The sequence below is a fragment of the Lipotes vexillifer genome, unplaced genomic scaffold (genome assembly GCF_000442215.2).
Source record: "Lipotes vexillifer unplaced genomic scaffold, Lipotes_vexillifer_v1.1 scaffold1572, whole genome shotgun sequence".
In the NCBI taxonomy this organism is placed as follows: domain Eukaryota; kingdom Metazoa; phylum Chordata; class Mammalia; order Artiodactyla; family Lipotidae; genus Lipotes; species Lipotes vexillifer.
The window spans coordinates 262801-273601 of record NW_006796604.1 but is presented as its reverse complement, the minus strand read 5'-3'; the positions used below and the strand labels follow the sequence as shown (position 1 = coordinate 273601).

The 10801-nt window shown below is 41.9% G+C and overlaps 1 protein-coding gene across 1 annotated transcript in view; it reads left to right on the top strand.

The window, feature by feature from the left end:
- Window positions 1-8444: 8444 nt before the first annotated feature.
- Window positions 8445-10801, top strand: part of MAP7 (microtubule associated protein 7) — a 156023-nt gene continuing 153666 nt past the window's right edge. The window contains exon 1 of the mRNA XM_007468744.1: window positions 8445-8851. Coding sequence (XP_007468806.1) covers window positions 8719-8851 — 133 coding nt within the window. The 5' untranslated portion in view covers window positions 8445-8718. The remainder of the gene's footprint in view (window positions 8852-10801) is intronic.

Sequence of the window (10801 nt, the reverse complement as noted above, 5' to 3'; positions counted from 1 at the left end):
GGTTTCCCAGAGAAGGAAGAATTTTGCCTCAAGGCCATAATATAGAAATCATGCCTGAGTTTTAGCCTACTGACCTTCCCTACAATTTTGGACTTGCCAGCCTCCACAATCGCAGCAGCTATTTTTCCTTAAAATAAATCTCTTTATATACATTTTATGTATTTTTCTCCCGAGACACAGAACCAAAAGTACTATTCTGTGTTTTTTGTTTTTTTTTTTAATTCTGTGTTCTGTGTCTCTGGAGAACCCTGACCGTGATACATTGACCCTTAGAAAGAAAATCAAGGGTTTGCCCCAGAAATATTCAAAACACTTAGATTACTTTTTAAGAGAGAAAATTTTAATCTAAAGGTAAAAAGAGGTTATTAAGCCTTCCTAAATTGGAAAAAAAATCGTAATTGATGTCAGTTTTAGTTTTAGGAGAATGAATTGGGAAGAGCAGCAAAGCAGCAAAGGATAAGGATTGGAGGGAAGTCTCAGTACAGTCTGAAACACATTTTTCTTGGCCCCTCCAATTTTTTTTTTTTTTTCCTGAGCTGCACTGTTTATTTTGCTGCTTGAAACCTACGTGACAGTATGCCACTATAATTACGGGGTTTCATCTAAACCTTTACTACACTGCAGGTACAGAAATATATGGGCACATTTTTGGAGAACGCAACAAACACTTTAATTTGTACATAAGGAAGTGTTCAAAAGGATATGCATGTCAAGTTATTGCAGGTTATTTGTGAGAGAATTTCCGCAGGTAAAACATGTTTAAATTTAACCAACAGTGACGTGTCAGTGTCTTTAAAATCATGACAAAAATCTTCTCTCTGTTCATGTTGCCCACGACAAATTACTATGATGTATGTTTTTACTGACCTGAAGACTTAGGACTATCATTCTCCTTAAAATGTCCATAAAGTGATATACTGAATTGGTTTATACTTAATTGCTTTTCACTCCAAGCCTTTAGATGTCATCTCTCAAGTCATGTAGCCACAGTGAGCCATCCATAATAAATTGTGCCATTAAGGGAAACCTGTATATCTTATTCACCTTTATCCCCTCTTCCCCAGAGTTTTTCACACAGTACATTTTCATTAATTTGTGGGTGGGTAGGAGAGGAGAGAGGCCTGCAAGCTGCAGGTGCAGAAATTGTAGAGTGGGCCTGTTCTATCCAAAACACCCACGGAAACACCCACCGAGCGGGGGCTTCCATTGTTTTCGTTATTTAGCTTTACGTCTAAAACCTCTGGGGGGCATCAGTCGAATGAGTAAAACAATACAACTGCAGAGCTTCCCACAAAGTGAAGCCCTGTGAAGTTTTAAGTATAGAGATACAGTGACTGCAAGGAAAAGGGCTATCTGAATCTCTCAGGCTTTTTCTTTCTACCTGACTGTTTTCCCGTGGGGAGATAACTCTAGTTTCCATTTTCACCAGGTCACGGAATCTCAGGATCAGAAGGGACTCTAGAGTCTAAAAATCCAACCTGTACCCAGTGCATTAATCCCACACATCGCCCCAGATCAGTGTTCGTTTGTGCACGGCAGTCCTCGGTGATGGAAAGCACAGCTCGTTACATTCCGGTAACTTCCAGTCACCAGACCTCAGTCTCTCTTCTTGAGCTACACTGAAAGTTAACCTTTAATTCACTTATTTTATTCTTCCAGAGTCTCATTTTCTCTAGAGAAAATGTACTTTCTTTCAAACGATCCTCCTGTGTTATGGCTTAGGATCTTTATGATAAGTCCTAGGTTGTTCTCTTCTGAATATGTTCTAATTTATCATCCCATTTGAAATATCCAGCTCAGACCATGTGATGTGAGGACCAAAAAATAAAGAAGGCTTGTTCCGCTGACTCAGCATGCTGGCTCTCTGCTGATACCGCCCACGATGCTGTTAGGATTTTTACTGCCTCATCACACTGAAGTGTAGTGAGCTTACTGTCCGAGGGCCCTCCTTCCTTGTATCTGCTAAAGCTTGGGTAGGTCTTCACTTTGTACCCGTGCGGTTGTTCCTTTTTAATGGAATAAGAGGTGTTCATAGTTATCACGACTAAATTAGTCTTTTTAGCTATAGTCCATTATTTCAATCTGTTGAGGTAATTTTGGCCCTGATTCTAGCCATCTCTCAGCTTTGTTTTATCTACAGATAGAAGGCCCTCATTCTCATCTGAATCTTTTGTAAGAACATTAACCTCCTTTCCCTCCCACTGCTCGCTTCTCAGCTCTTATTTGGACTCTTGAGGGCATTTGATATCCATGCTCATTCCCCTGAAATAAGTCTTCCATATGCCGGGGAATACCTGTTTAAAACAACAACAAAAACCACGAGTGAATGAATGCTTCTTGTCGTCCTGTCTTTTGCTTTCTGTCCCCCCAGCCACCGGTTGAGATCTCTTTTCTCCACCTGGACCAAGTTATTATGGGACAAGTTTTTCTTAAGTGTCACTCTTTTCCCTTGCAACCCATCCAACGCCAGCTGCCAGACTGGCCTGACTGGCCAGACTGGATCACACAGTTAGTCATCACCACCCCTCAATGACTCCTTGTCTTTGTTTGGTGGGAGAAAAATTATATGACTAGGCTGCTGCTTGCCCTCCAGTGTCATCCGCCAAAGCACCTCATCTCGCATCCTTGACATTTTACCAGTCCTAAAGCAAGACGGGGAAGCCATTTCTTTCCTTATCTTTCTAATGGTGCGGCTCAAAAATTAAACATGTAACTTGCTCACAGACCAATGATGGATTAGGTAACTTTTAGAAACACTACCCTGGGCATCTGATTCTTCTGTTGAATCCAGTGATTGATTTCTGTGCCTCATTTTGAATCTGTAAAATTGCATGTCTAAACTAATAAGGGTGTTGCTATTAGAGGAAAGGAGCTTCTGTGCACATTTTAACTTTTGTCAAGGAATTCAGAAGTCCATGTAATGTACATTAATAAAGTATTATCACTGAGAATAATGAACCGGAGGGCCTAAAGGCATTCTAGCATATGTTACTGGGTTAAAGTTTAATGTGGCGTTTTTATAATATTTGCAACTTAGCTAGTGATACATAATGTTTAGGAAAGGGTTTTCAGGAAGACTTAGTGTCCACACCTTACATTCAGATAACTGAACCCTGGAGGTTTTAGATTTGTTTATGGCAGAGCAGACATGGGAAAGCGGACTCTACTAGCACCACGAAGTGTTCATGCAGCAAAGATTTATAGAAATGTTATAAAAGGCACGGCAGGGACCTGGTACTTCTTGGTTGATGGCACGTCACTACTGGGGTAGTATTTACTGTTTTTCTTGTAAGCCTGTTAACAAAAGGTGGTAAGGAAGGTCAAAGCAAACCTGCTTTCCTTTCCTTTCAAAGTGTCAGTCTGCCTTTGTGAGTATTTCTTTGTCCAGCAACCTATCGGAAGCTCTGCATAATGCTGCAGGATGGCAGAATATTGTGCCTTTATTGCCACAGAAGCCATCAGGAAGTGGCATCATTCTAGGAAACTGTAAGGGAGCCCTTTAACTTCAAGAATGGGGATGGCAAAGAACCTGCTGGGACCCTTTGTTCCCTAGGGGTTGTTTGAGTTCATGTCAACCTATGCTGGCTTTGTCATTTTCAAACGATGCTGAGGTTTTTTAAAATATTACATTAACACGTGGATTTCTAAAACTCCTGCTAGAAGTAAATTGCAGCTTACTTTGGGGGAGATGCATAGAGAATTTAAAAGATGACTGAAGTCCAGTAGTTTTGAAGAATTAATCATCTCCTCTAATACAGAAATGTGGGAAAGCATTTTGGTACTCCTGGGCCCCGTTGAAAAGTAACTAACTAATATGGAAATAGAACTGTAATTTACCAGTGACCGACCATTCAGTCCAGCAGTAATAATTTTTGTTTTCAACTGCAGCACTTGATTAGTACAAATCAGCCTCTTCACCATTTCAGTAATGTGTCTGTAAAGCTCACTAGACTTGTAGAAAGAAAAATCTAGGTATGCTTTCTCACTGGTTAAACAGATTTCTCTTTGCAAGAGGATATTCTTAAATGCACTCAGGGGCTATGCTATTTTCCAGTTTTATGGTCACAAAATAAAAGCTTAGGAAGCATAAATGGGAACAGAAGCCTGAAGGTGTATGTTCGGATGCATGTGCCTACATGTATTTAGTCTTTTATTTAACATCGTGACAGCAAGGCCCAAGTCATGAGCTGACTTCCCTGCTAGATCAGCAAGTTTAACTCGGTTTCATGTGCATGGGTTGGTGCCAGGCAGCCAGGCTAGAAGGACAGAGAGACATAAATTCATTGTGTACTAAGGGAGTGGGGCTGTGGGTGGGGTGGGAACAACAACTGCTCAAGGGCCTGTTGGCCTGTTTGGTTCATAGCAGTGATGAGTGGTACCACTTGCCACCTATGATTGCGAGTACATTTTGTGATTGTTCTGAAACATTTTTTTTTTCTGTACAAAGCCAGGCTAGTTGTAAAAATCTACCCTTTTGCACCTGGCAGTGTCTCATTTCTCTCCTTTATACAAGGTCTCCGTTACTATCTCACTTGCTATTTTAACAATTTAAGCAAAACAATTGCAAAACCTGATTGACTCTTGGAAGGCTACCTGCCCCAATTCCCATGGGAACTGAATTAAGCTCCTGTATGTGCAGGCAGCATGCAAAGGCGATTGTGCCACACTGAAAACACTTATTAGTGCTGAGGAACAGTAAAGAAATTCACAGCGGTATTCGTTTTCCTTCTGGGGATATTTAAATTTAAGGTCTCACTATCCCCCTTTCCACATTTGCTTTTATTTGGGGTCAGAGTGTAGAAAGGAGAAGACACTAGCCCCAAGCTCTGCCCCTACAGGGATCAAGCCACAGCAGTCCTGGAGTTATATAACTTAATCCCTGGATCTGTTAAAGCCTGGGTTTGAGCATTTAAGAAACTAATCTCAAATGTTTTCATATGTCTTAAATGAGGTAAGAAATGTGTACTTCATGGGTAGGAAAAGAATCCTTTATTATGATTATTTGATCTTGAACTTTGCTTCCCTGTGACTAGTCCCAGCTGTGATTGAGATGCAGTTAGTTGGTGCTGGAGTCAGGATTGACTGACAGGGCAGCAGGATGAAAGCATCTTGGCATTAGAGCAGATGGGCCTAGGTTTAATCCTGACTCAGTGATTTAAGTAGCTGTGTTAACTTGAACCTCTCTAAGCCTCAGTTTCCTGATCTGTCAGGCGGTAACTCCTCTCTCTTGGGGCTATTGTAACTAACAAAGATAACATATCTAACGCACCTAGCACAGCGTCAGACATAAAGTTGAACATGTTCCCAGATGATGGGCTATTATAGTCCTATTCTTGAGGCTTCCTTGCCTTATGGGTTACATGATGGTGGCAACCTCTGACCTCCTTTGGTAGCCTTTCGTTTCCCCCAATAAATGATTTTAAGTATAACTCATATTCTTTTAAAAACAAAGCAAAACAGCCATTTTGGTGGTTTTCAGATTTTGAGAGAAATCAAAATTCTCCAGGAGACCCTCAGGCTAGAGCATGAAAAATTTGGTCTGTGTCACTGAGGGGTATTCCACTGAAGTTAACAGAAGCGGAAAACCATTGATTGCCTGGACTGGGTGGTAGAGCTGGGCTGTCCTGTGATCTCTCTTCCCCGGGACCTTCATTCTGCTGGGTCCCTTGAGTGCAGCCACAGACCTCAAGGAGCACTCCTTCCTGAAATTTGTAATCTTGTCTGGACAACTTAAACGCTAAGTAGTATTTGCTATGCTGTTGCATTTCTCCATAAAACGACTGAGGCCATCCTTAAAAGTAATGGAATGGACATCTTCTGCAGACGTCATTTGAATTTGAGCGCCCACTTTGCTTTTCAAAAACCTCTCTTGGGAAGGATTTTTGTTGTCATCCTAGGACAATGTATAAATATTGTCATTTTCATTTTTTAATTGGGAAGGTGGAGAAAAAGGTCCCTTTTTCTTTATTTCTTTCAGTAATACTTTTATTAAACTCAATGGAGATGATCAGAAGCTGTTAGCTTTATTTGGATGAGGAATATTCCTGAATGAAATCTGTTATCTGCCCAAGACACTGATTTTCATTTTCTCTACCAAAAGGTAGTTTCAACTATACTTTGTGTGTATGTTGCTTTTGTAAGTACTAGCCTGATTCTCTAGAAATAGAAGAAAGAAACTAAAGTAGATTTGAAAATATTTCACAGATATTTCACAAATATGTTTATGTGTGATAATTGGCCTGTGTTTATTGATCATCTGATTAAAGAAAAATAAATAGGAAATAAAAAATTATTTAATTCAGAAAAACGTTTACCAGTTACAGAAGGTTATGGAAATACATTAACCCGTTTGTATCCACTGTTTATTTCAAGGCATGGATCCTCCCTTTCCTTTCCTCTCCACATCTTACCATCTCTGTAGGAGTTGAAGAGGATCTAGGATTCTAAACCTTGTAGGCCAAGTATTTGTCAGAAGAAGAGGCACTGGAGTAGGAGGAAGAGAATCCAAATTTTCATCGTAGACCTGCTGCCAGCTCACATTTGACTTGGGCGAGAAACTTCACTTCGTGGGCCTCAGCCTCCTTGTGTGTAAAATGCTGCTGATTCAGATGCCTTCTCAGACCCATTCAGCTCGTTTTCCAGTCTTTTATTCCAAATGCCTACATCACAGGTTAACATGATTTTAAATAAACTCCATATATGAAATTTCCTATGTTTCTCAAAGCCACAAATCTAAACATGTTAACTTAATTAAATCTCCCAGCCTTTGCAGGGAAAGATTTCTGAAGATTTATCTATTTTTTTTTCAGCAGGGATTTGCTAACCGTTTAGTACATTTCCAGTCCGAGACTGGGCAATATAAGTAGACAAAAAGCAGAAGTGTTCCTTGATGGAGTTGACAGTTGAACTGGAAACACCTTAAATAATTATGAAGCAAAGATGAGCTAGTTACAACAATGTATTATAAGATATAATTAAAGCAGCTGCTATTTATTAAGCACTTCTTACTGCTATAGCACCACCATCATTCAATCCTTGCCCCTAATCCTATGAGAGAAATGTCATCGCCGCAATTTTACAGAGAAAACTGAGGTACCAAGAGGATAGTGAATTGTCTGAAGTTACTCTTCCATGCAAAGGATTTAGAGAGGATATTTACCTCGCCTCAAAGTCCCTGCGTCCCCTCTTGGATAAGTTTAAGGATTGAGAAAAAAATAAGAGTGGGCTGGGAGCAAGAGGATTGCTTTGGACTTTCTAAGCTGACTTGAATTTGATTAAAAGGCAGAAACAGAAAGAACAAAGATTATTTTCTTAATTTGGAGGTTGACTTTTTAATGTCATTTATTGTATATTTAGGTTTTTTTGCACACAGTATAAACTTTAGGCAGCCTAGAAATGGAGAGTCTTATAAAGTGAGAAAGCTTATTTCAGGAGAAAACAGTAATCACATGATGGTGTGCTTTGGAGAAATCAGTCCAGAAAAGAACTAAAATTGGGTCAAGTGTTGAGACTTGCTCAGCATTGCTGTTAGGGACTCGCCCAGAGCAGTGGGCATTGGGGGGGGCAGTTTGCTGGATATAATCAAGGCAGCTTTTTTCCCATTGGAGGATCGTAGTGTCTCATTTGTGTCCTTTCGGCTAGACTTGGAGAAGGGGTATTCCAGATTGTGGTCTCTGTGAGAACAGGCACAGTTCTCTTCCCTGGAGGGTCTTGGGTACAGGGCCACACTGGTCCTCAGGACAGTTGCCACCAAGCCTGCGTTTATACAGACTCTGGGGTTGTAAGAATGTCAGGGAAACTGGGATATGTTACTGAGTGTGAAGGGAGCTGTGGGGTACCAGCCATGCCTTCATTTATCCAGGGGCTCGCCATCATTATCACGATGGAAAACCTGGCCCCCCAAAAGAAGAAAACGCCGTCTTGCCTTGAGCCCCTTTCTCCCAGATGGGGTCCACTGCTGCCTGTGCAAGCAGAACTGCATTTTCCTCCCCTCCTGCTACTCCGGCCGCCGACTGGAAGAGGGAGCTGCCCAGCGGCTGGGCTGCTCGCCTCACGCTGTAACCCTTTGCTGGCAAGTTCCCAGGACCAGCATCCCGGCAGGCTGGTGGCTCCACCGGGGAGATGGAGCCGCTCCCAGCCCTCCTTGATTAGGATAAGTCAGGGTTGTCAGGGCAACTGTTAACGGCAGCATCTCCTATTTTCCCCTCTGTGCTGTGTGTGCTGAATATTTTACTGTGCGGTAGCAGGAAAAGAAGATTGGGAAAAGGTGCCGCAGCAGGAGGGAGAAGCTGGGATCTGATTGAGCAGGTTAGGCAGTGGGGGGGAAGCATCCGACCTGCGTGCCTTTCTGGAAGGAGAGAGAGAGACAGAGAGAGAGAGACAGAGAGAGAGAGAGAGAGTGAGTGTGTGTGTGTGTGTGTGTGTGTGTGTGTGTGTGTGTGTGAGCGAGCTTGAGCCAGCACATGTGCCTGTGAGGGGTAAGTGGGAGGGGGCTTGCAGAGGAGGTGGGGTGCTGCTAGGTGAGGGGGAACTGTGGGGCCTCAGTTGCCAAGAGGCTGGTAGTATCTGTCAGCTGTTTGCACACTGTTTACCCATAGGGGATCTATTACAAGTGCTCAAATGAACCGGCAGCTTAGAAACTAGCAGCTTCCTGGGAGCTGCAATTATATAAGCATATAGTTTTGATATACTAATAATTAAAAAACAAGTAGCAGCGGTATGCCTGGATCAGCTACAGCTTTCCGACAAGAGAGACTGAGGAAGACCAATGCAAGGCCAGTCCCCCTTGGTTTATTCACCATTAATGAGGAAGATGAACAGCAAAAGAATGGAAATTCCAGAAGACCGAAAGGTATGCATTAGCCCTACCCTTTGGTCAGAGCCGGAGACAGCCCCCGTTTCCCATGCTCTCTGTAACACATTTTATCAACTATGCTCGGGGTACACACTGCGTGGAGTACTGGTGATCTCCTAGCACAGTTTGCTGGTGGTATTTATACACTCTGTAGGGCTGTGTATGCATGAAACGGGGAACAGATTTTGCAGATTTGGTAGGTTTCAGATCAGCTGCCTTTTTGACCCAGGCTGCTTCCTTGGCCTAGAGAGCTTTAATCTTCACAGGCTCACTTAAACAGTTGCCAATGGCTGTCCTAAGCAGGAGGAGGGAATGTGAGTTATCAAGGTTTAAATGAACCTCTCCCCACCTTCCATAGGTGCATCAGGTGATTTCTGTTTAATGAGGCGAGTTCCTCAAGAGGGATGAGTTGGATAGAGTGACCCAAGAGTGCAGCCTTTCCATGGGCGGTGGGTCAAGATATTACTCCCTTTTCTATTTTGAAGTGCTGAGAGAGGAGGAAAACAAACACTGAGCACGACTGTGGGGGGAAAAGCTGGGAGCAGGGAGGGGACCACGAGGTTTCATAACTTCTGATGGCAACTCTGCTACATCTGTATAGAGGTGGAGATGGGCTGGCTACAGGAAGGAGAGGACCGATTCTTGTGCTGTCCTTTCATGAGGGTGAAATCCAGCAGCAGCTCGCCGGCTTCTCTGGTCCCCACGTACTGCATCATCTTTAGCGCTGTCTCATGGCCACCCTGCCAGGGCTGCAATGATCAGCAACGTCATGCATTTTTGAAGAAGGGCTTTAAGGCTTACATTTTAAGTTTTCCAGTATCCGAATTCTTGCAACCCCCTCCCCAAAATATATATGAGCTGTTCTTAAGCTGATAGGTTATCAGTTTTGTTGTTGCCGACGTGCTGATTACATTTTAGCTCACATTCAAATTGTTCTATCACTGAGAGATCACATTTTCCTCAGTGTGGCACAGAGCGGTAGCATGGCAAAGTAGCAGGCAAATATTTGAGCAATGATAGAATGAGTGTTTACATAGAATGTAGTGTCTGAAGATGACTGTCTCTCTCTCCTGGTTCTGTAGTGTATCTGTTTGCTTTTATTAAATATAATTGAAACTCTCTAGTTTAAATCCAAAAGTATATTTTTACTTCATTTTTAAAAGACTGTATACAGGGAAGTTCTAATAAGTAGATTCTTATTACTGTAGTTGATTTTATTTTACTGTCAGACGTTGCTTCTGTCTGAGGACCAACCCACCTCAGGCATCTGTTGATGCTGTAACTAGAAGGTGACTTAGGTGATTCTTTTATTTGCCCATGAATTAGATGTTGAACCAGGGTGTTCTCTTGATGAAAACTCAATACTTTAAATTGTTAGTAGCAAATAATTTGGCCTCCTAGGACTTGGTAACTTTTAAAATTAATGTGGATTTGTTGAATCCTGGCCACTGTGTAGTTTTGGAAATATTGTTCTTGATTTGAGGCACTTTTTCCTTGGGTGTCCTGGAACAGTAATTTAGGATAGCCATCCATTTTGTCCTTAGTAATTCTCTTGAATTCCTCTTCTATCTCTGAAAGGTTCTTTTCAGTTGCCTCTAGCATTTTTTTTTTTTTTTTTTAAGGAAAGAGGGCTGGGGGGAGTCGGTGCTTCTAAAAATCTGTATGGTTTTGGCAGTTTATGCAACTCCTTGGATAAAAGACTTATTTAAATCAAGGAGTTTTCTGATCCCCTACCATTTTGCTTTTTCTACCTTTCCCCACACCAAGGGCAGGGAGGCGGAGCCGGAAGAGTAGGGGAACAAAGTCCTGTGCTGATAAGGATGTCCAGACTTTCTGTATATCCCCAAATGTCTCTAATTTATGGACACATTCAATAAAATAAGCAGATAAACACCTTGGGTATCTCTAATATTCTTTTTTTTTTTTTTTTTTTTTTTTTTTTTTTTT